The sequence below is a fragment of the Mandrillus leucophaeus genome, unplaced genomic scaffold, assembly GCF_000951045.1.
Source record: "Mandrillus leucophaeus isolate KB7577 unplaced genomic scaffold, Mleu.le_1.0 Scaffold830, whole genome shotgun sequence".
In the NCBI taxonomy this organism is placed as follows: Eukaryota; Metazoa; Chordata; class Mammalia; order Primates; family Cercopithecidae; genus Mandrillus; species Mandrillus leucophaeus.
In genome coordinates this window covers 491,609-515,486 of record NW_012109031.1, presented here as the reverse complement: position 1 = coordinate 515,486, position 23,878 = coordinate 491,609, and the positions used below count along the sequence as shown (strand labels likewise).

Genomic DNA, 23,878 nt, shown 5'->3' with positions numbered 1-23,878 from the left:
TGAGATTCCTAAAAGCCTTCTAGTCTGAAAGAGCCTAAGAGGCACACTTCTAGAATTATTAGACGTTGTATTATTTATCTGAGAAGATCTGGGAAACTTGCCCTTAAATATTTTTGAGGTCTCATTACAAGGTCTTACCTTTGACTTACTTCATCTTTATCCTGAGATCCTTTCTATTGTCAGGGATCTGGATTTGATGTTTGCCCCAAGGCCATTTATTAGTCTGAGAGTCATTTGCTGGCTGGAAAGACTGTACTGGGCCCTCTATATTTCCTTCTAATTCTTTAAGAAGTTGAGTAGTTCCTTCGGTTTTTTTTTTTTTTTTTTTAGATGGAGTCTCACTCTGTCGCCCAGGCTGGAGGTGCAGTGGTGCAATCTTGGCCCACTGCAACCTTTGCCTCCTGGGTGAGTAGTTCCTTCTTTAGTTCAACATTTTTTTTTTTTTTTTTTGAGACAGAGTCTCGCTCTGTTGCCAGGCTGGAGTGCAGTGGCACGACTTGGCTCACTGCAACCTCTGCCTCCCGGGTTCAAGCAGTTCTCCTGCCTCAGTTTCCCTAGTAGCTGGGACTATAGGCATGCACCACAATGCTCAGCTAATTTTTTGTATTTTTAGTAGAGATGGAGTTTCACCATGTTGGCCAGGATGGTCTTGATCTCCTGACCTTGTGGTCCGCCCACCTTGGCCTCCCAAAGTGCTGGGATTACAGGCATGAGCCACCATGTCTGGCCTAGTTCAACTTTCTAGTCTCATATTTTATCATAGGCAGCCAGAAGAAGCCAACTGGTACTTTCATATTCTGCATAAAAATCTCCTTACTCATATCCATAAACTGATTAGGTACCTTTCTGTTTTCCATGTAACCACAGATAACAGTGTTGCCAGACATTCTGCTATTACCTAATAGGATCTCTTTTTTCTAGATTCCAGTAACAATTTCCTCACTGTCCTTCAAATCATTACTAATAATCTTCTAGAGACCCTTCTGGCTTTCACCCGTTGCCTGTTCCCAAACCCAGTGACACCTGTTTCAGTTTTTTTGCAATAGCAGCATCCTACTCTTGTAGGTCTTTGATGAAAGATGCAAGGAACCAGCTCATGCTAACTTTCTAAACTTTTTTCTACCACTTCCTCTATCATTACACCTAGGTTTCTATTTGGTCCATATTGCAAGATATGCCATGGTCTGACCAAATATATTGTCATTTCACAACAAAGGTCCTGACTTTCCAGCCTGACATATTGGGTCATCATATCTCACTACCTTCCTCCCTCTACTTAGCCAAGTTCACATTTTAGATTTTAGAGGTGGAGTTTCACCATATTGGTCAGGCTGGTGTCGAACTCCTAACCTCGTGATTGTCCACCTCGGCCTCCCAAAGTGCTGGGATGACAGGTGTGAGCCACTGCGCCCGGCCCCTACATTTTAGATTCTTTTACTTGAGGATTCCACTTTAAAATATCAAATTCTCTACTAGTTAGGGGTTTTTTCAACTATAAGTTACAAAAAACCTAACTAATGCTAACGGCTTCAATTGTCTTATACGAGAAGTCTGGAGTAGGATGTTCAGGTTTGATTCAGGGTTCCGGAGATGTCATCTTCTGAGACCCAGTGTCTTTTCATTTTTCGGCCCTTTATTACATATAGGACATCTACTATTTTCCTCATAGCTTGTTGTTTCATGATCACACTACGGCTGCTATACCTCCAGGCCTCACTGTCCATGTTCCAGGCTGGAAAACAGAATAAGGGTGAGGTGCAAAATGCCTTTTCCACAGGAGCCTTTGCCTTTTTATTATGATAGAAGTGTCCTCCCCTAGAGACTTCCACTTATATCTTTGGCCTTAACTGTGTCATTTGGCTAGTCTTAGCTGTAACCAAGCGTTTTTAGCTGACCTTGTTGACATCTTAAAAGAAAAAAATGGGTCTTAATAATGAAGAAAGAGGAGATGGATAGTGGATGAGTAATGCACAGTGTTTTCCTGATTTTTTTTTTTTGAGACAGAGTCTCATTCTGTCGCCCAGGTTGGAGTGCAGTGGTGCGATTTTGGCTCACTGCAAGCTCCGCCTCCCGGGTTCACGTGATTCTCCTGTCTCAGTCTTTAGAGTAGCTGGGACTATAGGCGAACGCCACTACATCTGGCTAATCTTTTGTATTCTCAGCGGAGATGGGGTTTCACCGTGTTAGCCAGGATGGTGTCGATCTCTTGACCTTGTGATCCACCCGCCTTGGTCTCCCAAAGTGCTGGGATTACAGACGCGGGTCCCCGCACCTGGCCTGAATTGTTTTCTTACTTCCTTGGGAAACTGATCTTTGAGAACCACTTCCAGAGTAGCTCAGATAGGGTCCCCAGAGACAGAAAAGGCCAAGTGGGAAGGCACTGGGACAACTGCTTGTTCTCACTTACGATTCTGCCTTAACTGCACATCTGGGGCTGGTGAGGCAAGGTGGGGCAGGCCCTCAGTGACAAATGGTCTCTTTTCATAGCAATAAAAAGAGAGAAGCCCACCTTCCTAATATGCTGTAGGAAAGGCAGCCAGTAACTATAGGTCAGGGAATCATGATGATGGTAATTAACATTTATATAGCAGTTCTCAAAGTTCCTTTCATGCACACTGTCATTTCAGCCTCATGGTAACCCTGAGAGGAGCTATCATTAGGCCGTTTTTACAGATGAGGAAACTGAGAGGAAGCAGCATCTGTCATTCGTGGAGCACTCCCTCCAGCTAGGCACTCTGCTAGGCCTATTCAAGCGTCATCTCATTTAATCCTCCGGGCAATTGGGCGAGAGCTATGCTATTAGTTTCTGCATGTCACAGACTGGGAAACAGGCGGGGAGAGGTTAAATAAGGAGGAGCGTCAGGACTTGACCCATGTCTTAAGAAAGGTCCTCATCCCTGTGGACACCAGGATGGCAGTCCGGGCCTTCCTTCCCTTTCCCACAGCCATCTCCAAAGCCTGGGGCTTTGTGTAAGGTGAAGGGGACCCGGATGAGCAGCGTTCAGACTCTCAGTGTCCCTATCCTGAGTCACTGGGGGAAGCAGGCCCCCTTGCTCCTGGTGGATTAGTGCAGTCTGGTTTCTTTTGGACCTTAGGCTCACAACAATTCCTGGCTTCTCTTGGGGCTCAGGTGCTGGGGCTGTTTTGGCTGGTGGAGACTAGCCTCAGCTGGCTGCCCTTGGAGCTGGGCAGGTTCTGAAGGAGGCTGATTTCCTTTCCTTCTGGGCGTTTGACAAACTAACAAACACCACTTTCCCAGATGGTTCCAGCAATCTTCCCTTATCCCCTTTCCTCTCCCCAAATCTCTGTGCAGAGGCACAGAGGAGGACAGTCTAGAAATAGCTCTGTTCAAAGGTTTGTTGGGCCAGTTCTCTCCCACTTCCTCCTAGAACTGCTGCCGGAGGAGAGCCTCCGGAACACATACCTCACCCTGCATCCTGCCCTACTGTCACTTTGGCATTTGCTTTTTTGAATTAATCCCTGGCAGCCTATTAATCCTCCAAGAAAAGAGAGAATGAAGGCAAAGGTGGGCTCTGAGACAAGGGACCGGCTGAAATAGGGCCCCCATGCCCTTGTCTTTAGGTCACTTGATGTCTCCACTGACTCACTGCTCTCATCTATGAATTGGTCACAATCAGTCACTGACTTGGCAGTCAAAAGAAGTAGTAGGTCTAAGTAGTAGGTCCACAGGCCTCTTTGATCTCAGTTCAGATCCTCTTCCTATCTCCCCAGGCTCAGTCCCCAGTTCTGTAGCAAAGGACTTCCTGGCTCCACACCAGTCCCAGTCATCAAATGCCCCTTCCTATGCCTTCCCTGTATTTGGCTCAGATGATGAGAAAGGAAGCTGATCATTTTGACAAAGTTCATTGGTCCCATGGGGCTATGGAATTGGGGTGGGTTCACCCTGTCTCCCGGGGCCCAGGCCCTTTTGGCACAAGCATGTGGAATATCCAGAAGCTCAGGACACTTTATCTTGTTCCTCCATGCGGTGCAGAACCAGACACTGACCTTCAGGGAGGCGGTGCAGTATCCAAGGGCATATGGTGATAGTGGTGATATTGGGGAGACAGAGCCAGGGAGAATAGGTGCAGGGGAGAGAGAGTCAGTGCTGTAATAAGTCCTGCCAGATCGGATAGCATCTGCTCTCACCCTTCATGTACCCACACATGCTGTCCCTACAGGAAGAGAGCTCCTTGCCCTCCAAATATGGTGCACTTCTCAGTGGTCAGCTCCACACCTGCAGCGGGGGAGCTCTGGTTGAGCGGCAAGGTCCTGGGCTCAGCCTGAGTGTGAAGAATTGAGTGTGTAGACACTGGAGGGGGTGTGGGAGGAGGATGGTCCCTCTCCAGGCCTCGGAGGGGTGGTTCATGTGGGATGGATTCGGAACCACTGCAGAAAGGGAGATTCCGGGGAGATGCTGGGGAAGAACTTCCAAACTTCCAGCAGGGCAGAGAGTCCAACCACCCCAAGAAGAGTCTGTGAAAGGAAGGGAAGTTACAGCTCTCCCCTCCACCTGCATGGAGGAGGCAGGACCAAGTGACCTGTTAGGGGAGAGGCTGGTTCTCTCCCTCCCCTCCCTGCAGCCCCCCTTGGGGTGATTCAGTGCCTGTTTGTTGAACTGGACTCAGAGGCCTCTGCCCTGACATTGTCCACAGTAACAGCAAGTAATAGAAAGCACTTTCATGTCGGATTCTCAGGGTAGGAATCTTCCAAACCCATTTTGGAGGTAAGGAAATTAAGGCTCTAACAAGGTAAAGAATGTAACATGTTTGAGGGCAGGTGGCAAGAGGAAGGTAGAACCTAGAGGTTCTTTCCATGACAGTCCGCCAGCCCCAAAGTCATGTACCTTGACCACTCTGTCCTCCCACCCGACCCCTCAGGCCTCACCTCCCAGAGTGAGCTCCCGCCCTCCCCACAGTCTCAGTCTGAGTCTCTCCCGGGTCTCTCCCAGTGGACAAACCAAGGTGCTGCATCCCAGAGAGGTCTGCCAAGCTGAGAAACGCCAGGGGCTGGTGGATGAGGACATGGGCAAGGAGCTGGGCTGCTGGGCTCTTCCCTGATCACCCACATATTAATAAAGTGCATTGCTCCCCACCATCATCTTCTTTCTCCCAGCTCTGCTTTATTTTTCTTCATAGCATTTATATCAGCAATCTATTAAGCATCTATTTTGTTATTGTCTCTTTTCCCCAAGAGACTGTCATCTCCATGAAGCAGGGACTTTTGTTTTGTTTATGGCTGTACCCCCAGTACCTCTAAATATTTATACGGAAAATGAATGCCTGCTAGGCCTGCCACTCACTAGTTATGTGACCCTGGGCAAGTTACCCATCTCTCTCTCTCTCCATCTTTGTTTTTTTTTTTTTTTTTGACACAGCGTCTTGCTCTGTTGCCCAGGCTGGAGTGCAGTGGCACGATCTCAGCTCACTGCAACCTCTGTCTCCCGGGTTCAAGCAATTCTCCTGCCTCAGCATCCTGAGTAGCTGGGATTACAGGCGCCTGCCAACATGCGCAGCTAATTTTTGTATTTTTAGTAGAGACGGGGTTTCACCATGTTGGCCAGGCTAGTCTCGAACTCCTGACCTCAGGTGATCTGCTCGCCTTGGCCTCCCAAAGTGCTGTTATTATAGGTGTGAGCCACCGCACCCAGCCTCATCCATCTCTTGATTAACATTTATCAAGCCCTTGCCATGTGCTGGGCACTATTTATTCTATGAACTTTACATGTATTAGCTTATTTAAGCCCCACACAAACCTATGAGGTAGTTACTATTATCACCCTCCATCACCAACATATGAGTAAAATGAAGCCCTGAGAGCAGAGGTGGCTGCTTAAGGGAGGTGGCTGGGGGCAGAGCTGGGATATCACAGGCGGGAATAAGTGCTTGACCTAGAGCTGAATTAATTGCTGGTGCACTCTGGACCCCACTTCTGCTGAGTGACTGTCTCTTGTTCTCTGCACCCTACTCCCATATTTCCTGGCCTATAAAACAGGGCTATTCACAGCTCCACCTTTCCTTCCCTCCTTTATTGCTCACTCTTCTCCCCAACAGGGCTCAGTCTCCCAGGAGAGGATGGAACAGGCAAGACTTGGGTGCTGGGGGCCGAGGGCGAGGTCAGAGGTGTCACTGGTGCTCTGGCTGCCTGCACAGGCAGGAAGGCTTCTTTGCCAGCCTGGGAGTCAGTCTCCTTCCTCTTTTCTCTCTCACGCTCTTCTAGGTTTTGGGTTCTCTTCCTATGAAACAGGGAGGAGTTTCTCAAGCTCCGGTGTGAAGGAAAGAATAGAGAAGTTACGTGAAAGGTGTCTGTTTCCGGTAATATGGTGGTCTGGGCCCACTCCAGCTAAAAACAACAAAAAACGCTGCATAGAATTAAATCTTTTCAAAGCATTGAAGAGCCCACAAGGCAGTAAGAAATGAGTAGGCCAAAATCTAAGTCAAAGCAGAATCTGTACTGAGGTCCCCGGTGCCCTGAGGTCATTGGCCAAGCCAAGCCGAACCTGAGCTTTGATCTTGGTGGTTTGGGGAGTGAGGAAGACAGAAGTGGAAGCCCAGGGCTCACCCCAGGAGGGGACACAAATGGGTGACCCTTCTATGATGTTGAGACTCCAAAAGGCTACACACTCAAGCTAAAAGCCAGAGGAAATCCCATCTTGCCTCGCACAAGACCTCAAGGAAGGTTATTTTGGTGCTGAGCAGAGCAGGGAAAGAAGGAAAACAGCCCTTAAGGAGCTCCAGCCTCGGGCCAGCCTTCATGTGACTCTAGCCCAAATTCATTCTCATCACCTGGGAAAGGCCAGAAAACTCAAGCTTAGATTGCTGGAAGTGCCCCTGTGCTTCAAAGACATCCCACCCGATGATTTCCCCCAGGGAAGCGAGCAGTTCACAGCCAAAAGCTGTGCTCTGGTCAGGCAAGTTCAGACTTCTCATCTGTAAAGGGGAGGCTTAGCCACATGCTCTCCAAGGTCTCCCCGGAATAGAGATTTGTAGGGGTGCAACCTGAGCGAGGCAGAAGTGTGTCCCCACTTGGTATTCTTGGGCCTCTGCAGAGTGAAGAGACGAGGCTGTGATGTGCTGGATAGGCCAGCCTGTCTTCTCCAACTGAACTGGAAGGACTCGGCAGGAAGCTGTCCCCAGTTCCCAACTCTGGGGGAGGGCAGAGGGGGAATGAAAGGGAGTGGTGTCTGAGCCCAGACTGGCCTTTGATGTGTGCGTGGATAGGTGGGCAGGTGGGGCCTGTAATGGGGCTGCTGAGGGATCCCTGAGGGCATCCTCAGTGTTGACCTACTTGAGTCTCCCATAATTGCTTCCTTCCTTTCTTGGGAGGCTACAAATAGTGAGGCCCTGTCTCTAAGCTCCTACAGCTGAAACGCCAGCACCAGCGGTGAGTGCCAGCTGCTTGGGTCCTGCCCTGGGTTGAGTGTCAGTGCAGTTTGGGGGACCCCCAATAACCAGCCTGACTCGTGACCCAGGGTCTGGCATTGGAAGCAGAGAGATGACCACAGGTGGGCCTGACAGGGGGAGGGAAGTCAGATATAGTGGATGCAGAGGTTTCCTTGCACAGTGAGGGGCTGTCGGGGAAGTTTGGACTGGGGGGTGTGTAGAGCTAAGGTCTGCCTTGGGGTGGGAGCACTGGGCTCAAGGTTCTGGTGTTCCCCTTGGTCAGGCCCCTCACTTGCTCCTTGCCTCCTTGCTTCACCTCTGAGGCTGCTCATTTCTCAGGGTTATGGCCCTTTCCTCTCCTGGGAACCTGGACACCTTGCTCCAATCCTGGGGTGTTTACAATGAATGGAATCCTGGCAGTGCTTGACATCCCCCACTCTCCTTCCCCTATTTTCCTGCCAGCCTCGACCATGCCAGCCATTTGCTCCCAGCAGGGGCCCAGCAATGGGTAAATCTGCAGGCAGAGTGTTGGCCCTGGCTGTCCTGTGCTGCAGGACTCTCGTCCCGTGGGGGAACCGGGAGTGAGTCACTGGGCTAGCATGGAAAAAACTCTTGCCTTCCTGGCCGCCTTTGGGTTTTCCCAGGCTGGAGGCATCATCCCAGAAGGGCGGTGGAAGGGGAGAGTTGAAGTGAGGGGAGGTGAGCAATTCCAGGAAGGGCTTCCCCTCCAATAGAACAGGGTACCCGTATATAGAGCCTTCCTGTTCAAAACCCCCAGGGGTCAGGAGGGTACCCTCAGGGCAGGCGAGTCTCAGATTGGTAAACACCTGAACTGGTCAACTCTCAAGAGATCATCTGGTTCAGGCTCCTGACTAGGCCTGCGAGGTGGGATGACCCCACCTTACAGATTAGGCCCCGCCCCTGAGACCCAGAGAGACAAATGACTCACCAGGGTTGCACCGCTGGCGAGAGGGAGAGAGGATCCCACGAGTTTTTCTTTTGGATGCAGCTTCCTTGAGTTCAGGGCAGGAGGCAGGATGAGGGGAGTGGTGGTGAGGTGGTGGGGGTGCCTCTCAGACCTGCCCCTCCCTGCTAAGGCCTGGCTTCTCCAAGGGCCTGAGGGCAGAGAAGCACAGGGCCAGGCTCTCCTTGTGCAAGTTCCCGCGGGAGGGAGGCTTCTAGGGCATCTCATGGGCTGGGGCAGACTGGGACCGAGCCAGCCCTGGGTGTTGGGGATAAGAAGAGGTGGCAGAGAATCCGGGAGTGCTTAAGGAGCCCCGCAGTGGGGAGTGTGGGTGGTGGGGTGGGATGCTGTCTCTTTGAGGAGTTTGCGGTGATGTTGGGGCAATGAGACCTCCACACGGGGAAGTAACAACAGGACACCAGGGAGATAAATTAGGAGGGGCTGGTGTGGTCCGGGAGGGCTGCTCAGAGGAGGGGGAGACTGCGGGGCCTGAAGCCTGATGGAGGTTAGGATGGGTCTGGGAACAGTCTCTGAGAAACACAGAGGGCAGAGGTGAGCAGGGGGGTTGGCCTGGAACTCTGCTGTGAGTCACACCCTTGTTCTGTGACAGTGAGGATGGCCAGGCCTCTGGAGCAGGCGGTAGCTGCCATCGTGTGCACCTTCCAGGAATATGCAGGGCGCTGTGGGGACAAATACAAGCTCTGCCAGGCGGAGCTCAAGGAGCTGCTGCAAAACGAGTTGGCCACCTGGACCCCGGTGAGCAGTTGGAGTGTCTGTCCCCTCCTCGCCCAGTGGGAGGCACTGCCTAGACTCTGCCAAGAGAGACCTGGGGACAAGCATGAGCACAGGACAGCAAGGGGAGGGGGCTGGTTTGTGAGGAGGAAGTGGGAGGGGAGAACTGACATAGCAGAAACCTCAGCTTCCTCATCTATAAAATGGGATGACAATCATCACACCTGCTGCCTTGCAGGGTTGTTGAGAGGACTGAGCGAGAGCACCATGAAGAATGCCTAACACATAGTAGGCATAGTAGGCACTCAGTAGCAAATAGTAGGTGCTCGATTAATAATCTGAGAGGGCAGATTTGGGAGGGGATTGCAACGGGTGCATTATCAGAGCAGGGAGGTTGAAATTGGCCCTCGGAAGGGTGTAGTTTGGGGTAGGGTGGGTCCACTTGGGAGAGGAGGGAGGGAGGTGGCGTGTGAGGCTGTTCTGCCCTCCTCATCCTACTCCCCCACTCCTCCCCACCCTTCCCTTGCACAGACTGAGTTTCGGGAGTGTGACTACAACAAATTCATGAGTGTTCTGGACACCAACAAGGACTGCGAGGTGGACTTTGTGGAGTATGTGCGCTCACTTGCCTGCCTCTGTCTCTACTGCCACGAGTACTTCAAGGACTGCCCCTCAGATCCCCCCTGCTCCCAGTAGTCTCTGCTCCAGGGGGTGCGCCAGCTGTTGGGGGCTGGGCATGTCTCCCATACTCCCTCCTACCCTCTCTCCTGTACCCCTTTCAATCTGGACTTGCCCAGGTCTTCCGTGATCAGTTAACCCATTTTACCTAGGAGGCCCAGAGATGTGAGGGCTCCTTTCCCAGGATGCCCAGCAAGTGAGGGGTAGAGCCACTCTGGGCCCCAGCCTGCCTGCTGCACCCCTGCGGCCTCCCTTGTGGATGGGAGGAGGCGGGATCTGCTGTGAGGCCCTCGAGGCTCAGCAGAGCGTGCACCAATGAGACCACGATGGGAAAGGGCCTGTTTAACTCCTAATAAAACACTGGCATCAGCTTGGTTTTGTTTGATTCTTCTCTGAGGACGCGTCTGCTGAGTTCTTTGCTCCTTTCTGGCCTTTTCTACTGCAGGAAGGCAGCTGAGGGCAGGGGCAGGGGCAGGGGGCTCCCCCAGGGAAGTTGCAGACCTTGCAGAAATGCAGTGGCCTCCAGGGTCCAGCAGGAGGGCGTGGGGCCAACACAGGGACCCCTGTCCTCCCTTCCTCTCTCTCTCTCTCTGGGGTCTTTGAGAGAGGACCGCCTGAGTTTCCCCTGGGACTCAGTGCTCACGGTTGGATGACCTGAGGAGGGTGGGGCCGTGGGCACAGTGGGGGTGTTTGTTCCCTGCCCCGGGCTGTGGGAGCCCAGAAAGCAGCACTAATGGGATTAGGGTGTCTGAGGTGTTTACTCCCACCCAGGAAGTTGTGCCCTGTGTGGAGGGGGAAGGGGATAACTTGAGGCAGCCCCTATCCCTGAAGCTGCAGTCCCCTGAGGGCCTTAACCCCCTACTTCTAACCCTCACTGAGTTTGTAGCCCACCCTGAGAGGTTGGCTCGAATTCTAACTCCCCTATTTCGTGCCATTTCACCTCTAACTCTCCACCCCAACCTGGATTCTTCATTCCTGACACTCATCCCAACTTGAAATGGCCCCTCCTGATACCCTCTCCAAACCTGAGATCTATCCGTGAGCCCCCACGTGTCACTGCCACTCCATACTCCATCACTACCTCACCCAGGACCTTTCCCACTGACGTTCCTGAAGGGGTCCCAGAGCCTCATTTGGATGTGAACCTGTTCCCCTCCAGATCCCCCAGCCCCGGCCCTGAGCCTTACTTGGCATGGCAGACAGTACTGGGCATGGAGATCCCTGCCCGAGTTTTTGTTTTTGAGTCTTTATTTTTTTAAGAGACAAGGTCCGCTGTGTTGCTCAGGCTGGAGAGCAGTGGCTTGAGCATAGCCAACTGCAGTCTCGAACTCCTGGGCTCAAACGATCCTCCTGTTTCAGCTTCCTGACTAGCTGGGACTACAGGCTACAGCCACGCTGCCCGTCTAGTTAAAAACAAATTTTGTTTTTCCTTTTTATAGAGACAGAGGTCTCACTATGTTGCCTAGGCTGGTCTTGAACTCCTGGCCTCAGGCGATCCTCCCATCCCCCTCCCTAGCTTTTGTGTCGCCATATTTCCAGGGCAATCTTCCATCTGTCACCCACCACCCCCTGCATCTTCTTTCCTAGCTCCCTGATGGAACTACTCCCTCCCTGTCCCCCATGCTCCAGGCACAGACTACCCCTTCCTCCACCTCTCTAAAACTCAGGCTGAGCTATGTACACTGGGTGGTGCCTATTGCATCCAGGTCCCTGCTGGTAACTGCTGGGGCTTACCCGTTACCCAAACAAGAGGCTTGGTTGCAAGGCTGGGCTGGTGGAGGGTGCTGTGGCACTTAACACATCAGCCCACAGCAGGAAGGCAGTATCCACTCTCCCCTGTCCCCTGCTATGGGCAGGGCCTGGCTGGGGTATAAATAGGTCAGACCGCTGGGCCGTCCCCATTCTTCCCCTCTCTACAACCCTCTCTCCTCAGCGCTTCTCTTTTGGTTTGGTGAGTTGTGTTGGCCTGACTGGCAAGCAAGGGGTGTCAGAGGCCAGGGCTGGGGCAGGAGAAGGGGAAGCTGGTGGGGGCCAGATGTGCTAAAGAGATCCAGATGTGAGACTCTGATGTGGAACTCTGGGTAGAGTGTGTGCGTAGGTGTGCATGTGTGTGGGTATGCATGTGTGTGGGTGTGCATGTGTGTGGGTGTGCATGTGTGTGGGTATGCATGTGTGTGGGTGTGCATGTGCACACACACACATGCACGTAAGAGGGAGGAAAAAACCAACAGAAAAGCGAGTGAGTGGCTAGATTTGAGCTCTCCAGGTGCTTCCGAGATGTGGGCTTGCACATGCTGTTGCTATAGTATGTGTTGGTAGGTATGTGCCCATGGGTATCTGCACTGGCTCATGTTTGCTGGGTTGCGCACTCGGGAGCAGGAAGCAAAGGAAAGGCAGAAGGCAACTGTGGGCGTTCGTCTGGTGGTGTGCCCCATGAGCCTCTGCCCTGCACGCAGCAGCCCAGCTCAAGAAGGAGCGTGGCCTCTGCACCTTCTCTTCCAACCCTTGCCTCTGCCATCTCACTTTGCCCCTCCCTACGCTGAGCACTAAGCAGCTGGTTTTTTCCGCTGCAGGCCCCTGGGCAGGCCTCCAGCAGCCGCACCCAGTGCTGGGAGGGAGAAGAATGGCCAGGGCGGGGCCTTTGTGGCTGAGCCGTGGGAGTGGATAGACTGAGCGAGGGATGGAAAAAATGCTGTTGTTGAGGCGAGGCCTGGGAGGCCCTGGGAGCTTGCTGCCTGAATCTCCAGAGCCTGCGCAGTGGGTTCTGCAAATGTTCACTGCCCAGAGCATGTGTTCCCCACTGTGCACACCCTCCCCGCCAAGTGCTGGGCCCACTGCTCTGGGCTCCCCCAGGGAGGGAGCAGAGTCTCGCCAAGTGCTCCTGGAGGGATGGGAGGGGAGCCTGGCATTCTGAACACATCTCTGAGGGGTGGGGTAAATAAGAGGGTCTCTGTGCCTCCTGCTCCCAGATCCTGACTGCTGTCATGGCGTGCCCTCTGGAGAAGGCCCTGGATGTGATGGTGTCCACCTTCCACAAGTACTCGGGCAAAGAGGGTGACAAGTTCAAGCTCAACAAATCAGAGCTAAAGGAGTTGCTGACCCGGGAGCTGCCCAGCTTCTTGGGGGTGAGTGGGTAGTGCTTGAGTGTGTCCCCACGTGGGGCATTTCCCACAGAGGAGGGCAGCAGTCTTGCTCTAGAGCATTAGCTACAGAGGGCATCTATCAGTGGGGTGACTGCCTGGGGTGGAAACACATTGAACACCACCGCTCACTCACTGGCCCCTTATGCTGAAAGAGGGCTGAGAACGAATGTGTCAGACACTGCCAGATGCTTTGCACAACTTAACTGAAGGGAAGACTAAGCTCAGAGTGCTAAGTAACTTCCCAAGGTGGTCAGTGTACACAACTGCCATCTGGACCAGGACTGTCTGACTCTTGCCATCACGCCAACAGTGGACACTGTTTGAGTTTCTGTTTGGCTTGTAGATGTGAAGACACAGATGTGGAGGTGATCACAGGCCTGCAGACATTCCCCTCAAACAATAACAATGTATATTTGTATCAAACATAATACAGTTTGCATATTGCTTTCATGACTATTACTACCTCATGGGATTATTAGAGCAACGTTGGGTGAAAATGTAGTGGTTCCGTCATTTTTCCATTGCACCAGGTACTCAGACTTCCTTATCCAAGGAGTACCTTCTCCATCCTAGCTTAGCCTTGAGGGTTGGAGTTCCAAACTGGACCTCCCAAAGGAGCCTCCCTGAACTCTGGTCTGGGAGTAGAAACTGGGTCTGGTCCTGGCTCCCCCTACTGGGCTTCTGTTTTCTATCTGTAGCCTCTTCTCCCTCCAGAAAAGGACAGATGAAGCTGCATTCCAGAAGCTGATGAGCAACTTGGACAGCAACAGGGACAACGAGGTGGACTTCCAAGAGTACTGTGTCTTCCTGTCCTGCATCGCCATGATGTGTAATGAATTCTTTGAAGGCTTCCCAGATAAGCAGCCCAGGAAGAAATGAAAGCTTCTCTGATGTGGTTGGGGGTTCTGCCAGCTGGGGCCTTCCCTGTCGCCAGTGGGCACAGTGCCCCACCCTGGCCCCTTCAGACACGTGCTTGATGCTGAGCAAGTTCAATAAAGATTCTTGGAAGTTTTGAGGCTGATGGTTTGAGAGACTCTGGGGGCATGGGTTGGGGGCTGAGAGAGATGTTGTGGGGTGGTGGTGGGGAGAGCTGAAGTTTTATGGAGAGCAAACCAGTGAAGTCAGGGGAGGGATGCAGGATGACTAAGAGTGTATGCACAGGCAATAAAGTTCACTCAGTGAGGTCAAAGCTGAGAAGGGGACCCCATAACCACCCCCTCGCCAAGGTTTGGAAGGCCCCAGCTGTGGGATCTCAGCCAGCCTACTTACCCCTCCCACCTCTCTCCAACCTTGCCTCTGACAGGATCTTGAATCGAGGCTGGAATTGAAGGTCCCATCTGTTCCTGGCTGGGGTCTGGAATGGAGTTTGGGTGTCCTGGGAGGAAGTCAGAGGGAAAAGAATAAGGCTGAGCTGCAGGGAGGAAGTACTTAGGTGACAGTGGGATGGGGAGGAGAGCTGGCACTTAGTGCTGACATTTACAGTCCAGGCTCTGTCCTGCCACCACCTTCCAGATCCCTGGCTTCAAACCACAGGGATGGATTAATCCTTTCCTGTCTGTGGTAGGATCAGGGAAGGCAATGTGGAGGGAGACCCGGCTGTTTGCAGCAGCATGAGAATACAGGCATTCTTGAATCCACCGTCTCTGCCACAAAGGTCCCTGGATGAGATCTGTTATCAGTTAGGAATCAAGCTCCTTCAGGGAAGGACAGGGGACCTCAGAAGAGATGAGTGGGGGTCAGTGGCTGGGGTGGGAGTGAGGCAAAGGGTGGGAAGGTGACCATAGTTTGGAGACAAAATTCCACATATGTGGAATTTTGATCTGATAAATGAAATCGAGATTATTTCCCCCCCACCCCAGAAAATATGAGGCATGATATTGCTTCCCCTTAAGTAGGTTCAAGGCCAGTGGTTCAAGGGTGCAGTGGTGGGCTGAGGTTAGACTTCAAGGCCCTGCCTGGGTGACACAGGGATCTTTAAGGAAGAAGTGCGTGGAGATCAGGCGCAGAGGCTTGGTCCCACTGACCTCCTCTTGCGGGTCCTCTTTCCTCTCATCACGTGGGGCTTTTCTCTCAGGTTTCAGAGGAGTGGGGCAGGTGACTCAGATGTTCCCTCAGGGTTTGACTGCAGAGACTTGAGAGGAATTTCAGTTCAGGAGAAAGTCTGCTGCCTTCCCCTGTCCTCTCCATCCACCCTCCCTGGGAGCACCCTCCCTGGGGCCTCCACCTGCATCACGCTGTCCTTCAGAGATGCCTGCTGCATAGCAACCAATCCCTGCTGCCTCTGCAACCTTGCCAGTTGGGGGTGGGGTGGAGTGGGGAGCAGTGGGGAGGCCTCCCAGGCTGGGGTGGGACTGTAGCAGTGACAGGCACTACACCCTGAGCCCAGGTCTGTTCTTGGACTGGTGGTAGAAGTACTGTGGTAGAACAATGTCTGAGTGTCTTCTGGGATACAGGGAACTTCCCTGGCCCCTACTCCCTCCTTGACTGCAACCTGAGCCCGAACCCCCCTCCCCAATCCACAACCTCTACCTCAGTGCTGGGCCTTAGCCCTTCGTTGGGTGCCTTCCCTATTCCTGATTCTCAGTCCTCCATGCCAAGAGCCTCCGACAAGCCTTTCCTGTGAAAAGCAGTGAGGCCTAGAAGAAATCATTCATTTAAAAGCCCTTTAAAAACCTCTGGGTCCATATTAGCTCACGACCTTGACCATATCCTTCGCAGAAAATATCTTCCTCCACTGATCCCCATCTCAAGGGCTGTCTTCTCTGCTTCTGGAGTGGGTGGCAGGATGGGTGGGAGGGTCCTGATGCAGAGAGCTTCCTAGGACACGGGGAGATGGTGCCCTCTGTTTGACCCACACCTCCGAAGTTTTCTTTCCAGGACAACCTGGTTTCCCTTCTTCGACTTATTGTTCCATCAGATTTCAGATTGTGAGTTCTGATTTTTGGTCAGAAGAATAAAGTTTCTGGGATTGGGGACGTGTGTGCTATGGGAACTCAGTGTGTCCCCAGCCCTTGTTTGTAAACAACGAAGGTGAGATTGGCAGAAGGGGTTTCTCCCCAGCTCCATCCTGGGAGGCTCTGACGTGAGCATCCCCAAGTCCCCAGCCCCTTCCCATGGGCCCTTTCTTTCCCCTGGTTTCCTGGGGACAGAGAGCAGGGGAATAAAGTGAGAAGGCAGTGAGAGGGAGCTGTGTCTGCTGCCTGGATTCTCTGGGCTCACTCCCACAGTGGTAAGTCCTTCCTTCTTATGTCCCTGTTTGTCTGCTATCTGGTGGATCACACTGGATGGTGAGGGTGACGAGTGGTGGTGACCTCCACCAAGGAGGCCTGGCCCCACAAGCGGGCATGCACTCGGGGAGGAAACGGCAGAGCCTTTGGAACTTCTTGAGAAATGGCTCTGGGGTGGAGGTGGGGGGCCTGGACTAGCCAGGATGCTCCTGCAGGTGCACAGAGGCCCTTGCCTTCAACTGCGGCCCCAGTTGAGTCTCCTTGAGGTGGGAGAGGCCGAGGTTTTGGGTGGTGGGAGAGGAATGATGGGTCTGGTTTAAGAATGGCAGGGAGGGCTTTGGGCTGGAGGTGAGGACAGGATTAACCTGCAGTCCTCAAGTTCTGTGGGTGTTGCCTCCTTCCTCCCTGAGGGGGAAGTGGTTTTTAGTCTGAGTCACTTGATCTCCATCCGTCTCTTCCCTTGGCTGGGGGTGGCTGTGCCATTGGAATCCAGGCCTTTATTCAAGCGTAGCCTCTGGATCCAGGTTTTGGAATGATCCTGGAGATTTCAAGAGGCCCCCTGCTCTCCCTGCCTGCCGGCCTGTCTGTGTGTGCACTGCTCTGGGCCAGAGTCTGGAGACCAGTTGGGCCAGCTCAGCCACCTCCCTGCTGCTCCTTGTTGAGCCCTCATCTCCTAGTTCCAGCCCAGCCCCCTCTCAGCCCTGGACTCTCTCTTTGCCCTGTCCCCCACTTTAATAATGGGACACTCCTCGATATCAGGTGATTCAGGCACTGGGGGAAAGGCTGGTGACTAAGGTGGGAACTGTCTGTGGAAAACCAGTTCCTAGGCTGGAAGGGGCAGAGAGAAAATCGTGACCCTTGATCTGCTCCAGCATCTGCCACCAGGCTTTTTGAGGAGGTCGTCTTGTCATCTTTCTGCCCCAGGCCTCCTTTTCAACAACTCCCAAGCAGGAGAGTCTGCGGTCTGCTTTGGGGGCTGGCCGTTCTCCTTGTACCAGCTGCTCCAGGGTTTGCTGTGGGTCTCACTGTAACCTGTGCTGATACAGATGGGTGCTCTTGTTAGTGAATTTCAGTCTCATCTTGGGTTCCAGTCTCTTGTCTTTGAGGGAGGGGCCTCAGAGGTAGGATAGTGCTGCTGGTGGTGACTTCCTGAGGAATGGGATCTTCCCCGCTCCCTCTGCAGAGCTGCACACTGTGATGGAGACCCCTCTGGAGAAGGCCCTGACCACTATGGTGACCACGTTTCACAAATATTCGGGGAGAGAGGGTAGCAAACTGACCCTGAGTAGGAAGGAACTCAAGGAGCTGATCAAGAAAGAGCTGTGTCTTGGGGAGGTAGGTGATTGTTCCCTCATCCTCCACCCCAAAGTCTGAGTACTCCCTCTGGGGGACACATACCTACTCCCAGGATCCTCCAGCCTAAGCCAGGGGCAGGGTGGCCAAGGGCTACAGACAGAGACAAAGGAAGACGGTGGGGATTTGGGGCCAGCAAAACTCTAGCCCTCTGTGAAGGAGGATGCGTCAGGGTCTCACTGAGAAGGAGGAAGGGCTGAGTCTGGAGGGTTTAGAGAAGGAGATTGAGCCTTCGATGGTGCAGCTAGGCTTTCGCAGCAGTGGCAGAACCTGTGCTAGGGGTCGTGGGTGGTGAAGGGATGCAGGGTGTCCAGGTCCAGCTGTGTACAACCCAAGGGTAGGGACCCCGCCTGATTCTTCTCTGTGTGCACAGCATGGCCAGGGCTCTCCAATGGTGCTGGCTCTCCAACTGAAACTATGTTTACAAGTTACCCTATGTTAACTCGTAAACATAGGGTAGCCAGGAGACAGAACTGGTTCTCACCAGATGGAGGTGGCGTGAGGGAGGTGACTGACAGAGGGGAAGGCCCAGGAGGTTATTATAATACAATATCCCTGAGGATAAATATATATATATATAAAAATATAAATATATATACATATACATATATATATTTATTTATTTTTTTGAGACGGAGTTACCCTATGTTAACTCGTAAACATAGGGTAGCCAGGAGACAGAACTGGTTCTCACCAGATGGAGGTGGCGTGAGGGAGGTGACTGACAGAGGAGGTTATTATAATACAATATCCCTGAGGATAAATATATATATATATAAAAATATAAATATATATACATATACATATATATATTTATTTATTTTTTTGAGACGGAGTCTTGCTCTGTCGCCCAGGCTGGAGTGCAGTGGCATGATCCTGGCTCACTGCAACCTCTGCCTCCTAGGTTCAGGTGATTCTCCTGCCTCAGCCTATTGAGTAACTGGGATTACAGGCACGCACCATCATGACCAGCTAATTTTTGTATTTTTAGTAGAGATGGGGTTTCACCATATTGGTCAGGCTGGTCTTGAACATCTGACCTCGTGATCCATCCGCCTCAGCCTTCCAAAGTGTTGGGATTACAGGTGTGAGCCACTGCACCTGGCCAAGGATAAATAAGACTCTGTCACCCAGGTTAGAGTGCAGTGGTGTGCTCATGGCTCACTGTAGCCTTGAACTTTCAGGCTCAAGCGATTCTCTCACCTCAGCCTCCTGAGAAGCTAGGACTACAAGCGAGTACCACCACGATTAGATAATTTTTAAAATTTTTTGTAGAGATGGGGTCTCACTATTTTACCCAGGCTGTTCTTGAACTCCTGGTCTCTAATAATCCTATCGCCTCGTCCTCCCAAAGTGCTGAAATTACAAGCATGAGCCACTGTGCCTAGTCTTATTATTTTTACAGTTAAAAAAATCAATGCTCAAATGCATCAAATAACTTGCCTAAGGGGGCTGAACTGGAGTTCTGGGCCAGGCCGGTGAATTATCCTCCCTGTTTCCTTTAAAATTTGGCCTGGGTGCCTCTCCATCTATTACACCTTGAGCCCTGGTAGGCCCTCCCAGAAAGAAGGTCCACAGTGTGCCACATGGGCAGGGGACCAAAGCAGGTGTGGGCGTCCCCAGGCCTGATCTCTGGCTTCCGCCATGTTCCCTGCATCCTGGAGTTAATGAGGGCAAAGGGAGAGGCCACGGGTACAGTAGGGGTTAATTACAGAAGGAGAAACGCCCATGGGAGGGCCTGGCAATAACAGGAGCCCAGGCTGGGGACTAGGATCATATCACAGACAAGCAGTTTCCGCCTCCATAAGTCCCAATGTCTCCTGTGAAAACCTGTAGCTGATGGCAATGATGAGGAGACATCAGGATCTGCTTGTCTATATTTTCTTCCTGTTCCACCCAAAGGACCCTGACTCCATCGTCGTCGTGGAGCCAGGCTGGGACATCAGAGGACCAGACAAGAGTGCACAACTGGGCTCCAGGCAGGCCTCTTGCACAGCTCTCCTAGCAGCAGAGGGATGCAGTGGCTTCACAGCCCCGGTGCACTGCTCTCATTGAGAGACATTTTGTCTGGGCTTATTCTCACCTAGTCCTTAGAATGGGGAGAGAGTCACTCAGAGACTTGGATAACGCTCAGTGCCACATAATCAGCAAGGTTTTTTTTTGAGAAGGAGTTTCATTCTTGTTGTCCAGGCTGGAGTGCAATGCGCATGATCTTGCTCAATGCAACCTCTGTCTCTCAAGTTCAAGCGATTCTCCTGCCTCAGCCTTCCAAGTAGCTGGGATTACAGGGATTCACAATCATGCGCTGCTAATTCTGTATTTTCAGTAGAGATGGGGTTTCACTGTGTTGGTCAGGCTGGTCTTGAACTCCTGATGTCAGGTGATCTACCCGCCTCGGCCTCCCAAAGTGCTAGGATTACAGGTGTGAGCCACCGCGCCTGACCCAGCAAGCTGTTTTTATCAGGTGTTAGTATAAAACCCAGATGATTGTTTATTTGGCTGGGGGACGGTGTTGCAGGGAAGGCAGGATAGGCTAGCATTCCTGCTGTCATTTATTTCCATTCAGGAGTCAGGTCCCTGACCCCCTACTTCATGCCAGGCCCTTGCCTAGGTGTGGGCAGCAGGCAGACTCTGGGGGTCGAGATGCTGACAGTGTCACTGACTCAGCTGGGGCTCACACTGAGGTTTCAGGGTGGGTATGACACCATGCAGTGGTGCGAGGGCAGGGCTGGGAGTGGGGTCTGAGTTGTCCCTCCACCTGGGTCTGTGAAGATGAAGGACAACAGCATCGATGACTTGATGAAGAGCCTGGACAAGAATAGTGACCAGGAGATCGACTTCAAGGAGTACTCGGTGTTCCTGACCACGCTGTGCATGGCCTACAACGACTTCTTCCTAGAGGACAAGAAGTGACCCGGGCTGCCCTCCGCCCTTACCCTCCACCCCTTGCTGCTGACCTTGGCTGCTCCTCTCATGGACCCTCTTTGGCCCCCTGCCCTCCTTTCCCTCCCAGATGGACCCTTCCATGGGAGGAAATAAAGTTTCCATTGCAGGTGCTGGGAGTCTGGTTTTGAAGCTGTCTTGTCTACCTTGGCCTGGGGAGAGGGGAGCACAGGAGGGGTTTCTCCTTGAGTGGGTTGAGACAGCCTCTGCCTCTGGGGTTTAGGGTCCTGGGGTTTCACTGCATTCTTCTCCTTCTTTGGTGTGGATGTCTCATTGGTCTTGTCGTGGCTTAGTTTTGCCTGCCTGGAAAACGGGGAAGTCAGGCCAGGCGGGAACTCTGCAAGGATGCAGAGGAAGCTAAGAGGGAAAGTTGCTTTGAGAGGAGGACACTGGGAGGGGTTGGGAGTGGCAGGCAGGCCTGACTTGTCCATAGCTCACCGGAGGCCACCTTGACAGCACCTTTAGGAAGGGCAAGTCTGGCCTCCACACCAGCCCCCTCCCTCTTCTCCATTTCCCCTTCAACAGCACCCCTCTCATCATCTCTGGGGGCCAACGCTTTCTTCTTTCCCTACCTCCTCCATCGAAATCTTTTCACAGGGGAGGGTCTGAAATAACAAATGGTGCTTACAGGGCTGGGTTCCCGCCTGCATGCACACTAACACGAAAGGTGCTGTAGTGAATGGAATTTGGGGCAGTGAGGGGAAGGCGTGGAGATGTGGTAGGAACTTGTTGCTGGTGGGGGATGGGTGCCATAGATATCCTTTAGACCACAGGCTACTTCCCCTATCTCCTTTGGGGTGACCCTGAGTATTCTCTGCGGAACACCGGAATCCTGTGAGGCGCCCTCCTTGCCCACATTGACGCTGCGCTGGCTCGAGGGTCACATTCACGGTCTGGCAGAGGGAGCAGGGGTGACCGCTGCCGTCCGCCTCCTGCTCCCCTTGCCGAGTCACGTGTCACGAAGAGCAAACTGAGCAAAGTGAGCTGCGCAGATGAGGGGAGACTCGTCGTCACCGGGCGTGCAGTGGCATCTGCTGGGCTCCCCCATCCCGTCCTAACCCGGAACAGCCCCGGGCAGGAGGCGTGGAAAGTCGAGGGGAGAAACCGCGAATGTGTGTTGTGTAAGCCAAGGCGCAGGGTGGGGCGCGGGCGGGACTTGGGCGGGTGGGGTGGGCTTGGCCGAGCCGGCCTCCGGGGCATCGACCGCTATAAGGCCAGTCGGACTGCGACACAGCCCATCCCCTCGACCGCTCCCGTTGCACTTGGCCGCCTCCCTACCGGTGAGTTCTCGCCAGGAGCCCTGGGTACTTCCCAGGGCCAGCCGTCCTCACGCTGGGGCTCCAGCCATCCCCTGCCCCGTCTAGCTGCTAGATCCAGGCTGGGGCCGTCTGTGGCGCTCCCCCGCTGGAGGGATAGTCAGAAGCAGCAGTGCTGTGCCAGGCAGGCCTTGGGCTAAGGGATCCCAATGGGGTGTGCTCTTTTGGGGTGCGGAAGGGAGTGCCCTGGGTGTGTCATTGCCACCACGTGTGGCCCTGTGAGGCTGTGCTTAAGCTGCCTGTGCAGCCTCTATCCCCTTCCCCTGCCCAGCCATACTCCCTAGCTTCTGGATCCCCTGAAGGACAGTTCTCAGCTGTGCCCAAAGCTACTGTTCCTATATGCTTCTTAGAATCCTTAAGCCACCTCTCCTGCCTTGACCCTAGTCTTCTCTCTCCTTCCCCTTCAAGTCCTGGGCTGTCTCCTGATGCCATTGTGTGTGGCCTGAGACTGGGTGGTTCCAGAGGGGTCGGGGCTAGTGCAGGCAGCATTATTGGGCGGTGTGGGTGAGAAGTCCTTGCTCCCATGGCACTGACAAGGCCCTCTGCTGCCAGCTCCAAGTCCAGCCCTCAGCCATGGCATGCCCCCTGGATCAGGCCATCGGCCTCCTTGTGGCCATCTTCCACAAGTACTCCGGCAGGGAGGGTGACAAGCACACCCTGAGCAAGAAGGAGCTGAAGGAGCTGATCCAGAAGGAGCTCACCATTGGCTCGGTGAGTGGCCTCCTCTGCAGGACCCCTTTTCCCACCCTTGTCCTTTGGAAGCAGGATTAGGGGAGGGAGAGGTGCCAGGTGCATCTGACTCACATTTACCCACATTCTGAGGCCCTGGTCCACATGTCTTACTGAGCTGTAGACCCACTCTCCCAGAGGGTAGGGGATGCTCCCAGCCTGATATCCATTGCTCCAAATGAGGGCCAGTAACTGAGGAGTAGCTGAGGAGAAGTAATGCCAAAGTGAAACTCAAGGTGGACATAGGTCCTTGGTGATGAGGGAGCACAGATCCACTTGCAGAGATGGCTGCCTGGGAGGGGGAAGCGGAAGAATCCAAGATTGTCATCACCACTGAGTCTGAATTTCACATTCTAACACGTTAGAAGCTGCAGGATGCTGAAATTGCAAGGCTGATGGAAGACTTGGACCGGAACAAGGACCAGGAGGTGAACTTCCAGGAGTATGTCACCTTCCTGGGGGCCTTGGCTTTGATCTACAATGAAGCCCTCAAGGGCTGAAAATAAATAGGGAAGATGGAGTCACCCTCTGGGGGTCCTCTCTGAGTCAAATCGAGTGGTGGGTAATTGTATAATAAATTTTTTTTTGGTCAAATTTACCCTTGTGTCCTGGTTTCCGAATTATTTCTGTTCCTCCTTGACTTAGTGGGGCACCAGCCATCGGAAGATTAGCTCATAGTCAGCCTCTGAAAATGACTCATTGACTCGCCAGGCCAGGGGACCCACCCTGACAAGGCTCCCTCTAGCACATAAGGTGCCTTTATGTGAATGAGGAGAGATGCCCCTCTTGGCAATGCCATCCTAAGGAAAGCCTCAAGTGGTTTCCAGTAGAGAGTGTCCTGGGATGAGGTTGGAGATGGAAATGGTCCCTGGGCTGGGATGTGATGGGGTTTGGGGGCCTGGAAGTGGGGCAGAGATAGTCCCAGAGGCTCCCAGATGAGTTTTGCTCTGGGTGTGGCAAGAAGGGCCCTGGGGTGGGGCAAGTCGCCTTTCTCACCACAGTGCAGGGGGCAGATAGGACACATCTGAGATGCCTGAGGCTTGGCTAGGGGAGTTTCCTAGACCAGTGAGGACGCTGTGTGACTGAGTCTACTGCGGCTGTGCAGGTCCCAGGTGGAGTTGGGGAGGCACACTCTAGGAGTGTCCCTGCATTCAGGGATGAGGGCCTTTTTGTTGGAATGGTGGCCTGAGGAGCTGGCAGCTGCACCAACACGTGAACCAGGGGGTGCTCAGTAATGGGGCGGGGTATCTCTGCAGCCTCAGCATAATGACTCATTCGGCACTTCCACGGGATCCCAGCCTGGATCTCAGCCCCATCAGAGAAGATGACTAATTGAATTATTGTCCATCGTCTACATTAGTGTTTTCAGGCAGGAGGGAAGAGGGTAAGGAGGGTAAATGCTGTTTCCGGA

The 23,878-nt window shown here is 53.1% G+C and overlaps 3 protein-coding genes across 17 annotated transcripts; all 3 read left to right on the top strand.

Annotated features, from left to right (window-relative positions):
- The first annotated feature begins 5,372 nt into the window (after positions 1–5,372).
- LOC105530587 (protein S100-A4) lies at positions 5,373–13,914 on the top strand. Of its 7 annotated transcripts, XM_011968188.1 has the most exons (5): positions 8,141–9,026; positions 10,368–10,370; positions 11,557–11,707; positions 12,726–12,881; positions 13,614–13,914. In XM_011968188.1, the coding sequence occupies exons 1-5, from the start codon at positions 8,962–8,964 to the stop codon at positions 13,776–13,778; spliced, it is 540 nt and encodes a 179-aa protein (XP_011823578.1). In that variant the 5' UTR covers positions 8,141–8,961; the 3' UTR covers positions 13,779–13,914. The 7 variants fall into 7 exon arrangements, with proteins under 7 accessions (XP_011823584.1, XP_011823582.1, XP_011823578.1 ...); XM_011968189.1 differs by lacking the exons at positions 8,141–9,026; positions 10,368–10,370 and adding an exon at positions 12,023–12,071 and having other exon boundaries at positions 11,640–11,707; XM_011968194.1 differs by lacking the exons at positions 10,368–10,370; positions 11,557–11,707; positions 12,726–12,881; positions 13,614–13,914 and adding exons at positions 5,373–5,495; positions 9,610–10,127 and having other exon boundaries at positions 8,957–9,102.
- A 2,186-nt stretch (positions 13,915–16,100) lies between these two features.
- Positions 16,101–20,541, top strand: S100A5 (S100 calcium binding protein A5). Of its 2 annotated transcripts, none has more exons than XM_011968186.1 (3): positions 16,101–16,128; positions 17,310–17,461; positions 20,252–20,541. In XM_011968186.1, the coding sequence occupies exons 2-3, from the start codon at positions 17,324–17,326 to the stop codon at positions 20,390–20,392; spliced, it is 279 nt and encodes a 92-aa protein (XP_011823576.1). In that variant the 5' UTR covers positions 16,101–16,128; positions 17,310–17,323; the 3' UTR covers positions 20,393–20,541. The 2 variants fall into 2 exon arrangements, with proteins under 2 accessions (XP_011823576.1, XP_011823575.1); XM_011968185.1 differs by lacking the exon at positions 16,101–16,128 and adding an exon at positions 16,818–16,885.
- An 848-nt stretch (positions 20,542–21,389) lies between these two features.
- Positions 21,390–23,320, top strand: S100A6 (S100 calcium binding protein A6). Of its 8 annotated transcripts, none has more exons than XR_001004668.1 (4): positions 21,395–21,702; positions 22,291–22,449; positions 22,833–23,025; positions 23,113–23,320. XR_001004668.1 is itself a non-coding variant. In XM_011968181.1 (4 exons), the coding sequence occupies exons 3-4, from the start codon at positions 22,312–22,314 to the stop codon at positions 22,965–22,967; spliced, it is 273 nt and encodes a 90-aa protein (XP_011823571.1). In that variant the 5' UTR covers positions 21,404–21,543; positions 21,718–21,862; positions 22,291–22,311; the 3' UTR covers positions 22,968–23,065. The 8 variants fall into 8 exon arrangements, 7 of the variants coding, with proteins under 7 accessions (XP_011823567.1, XP_011823573.1, XP_011823571.1 ...); XM_011968181.1 differs by lacking the exon at positions 23,113–23,320 and adding an exon at positions 21,718–21,862 and having other exon boundaries at positions 21,404–21,543; positions 22,833–23,065; XM_011968182.1 differs by lacking the exon at positions 23,113–23,320 and adding an exon at positions 21,738–21,862 and having other exon boundaries at positions 21,456–21,534; positions 22,833–23,065.
- The last annotated feature ends 558 nt before the right edge of the window (positions 23,321–23,878 follow it).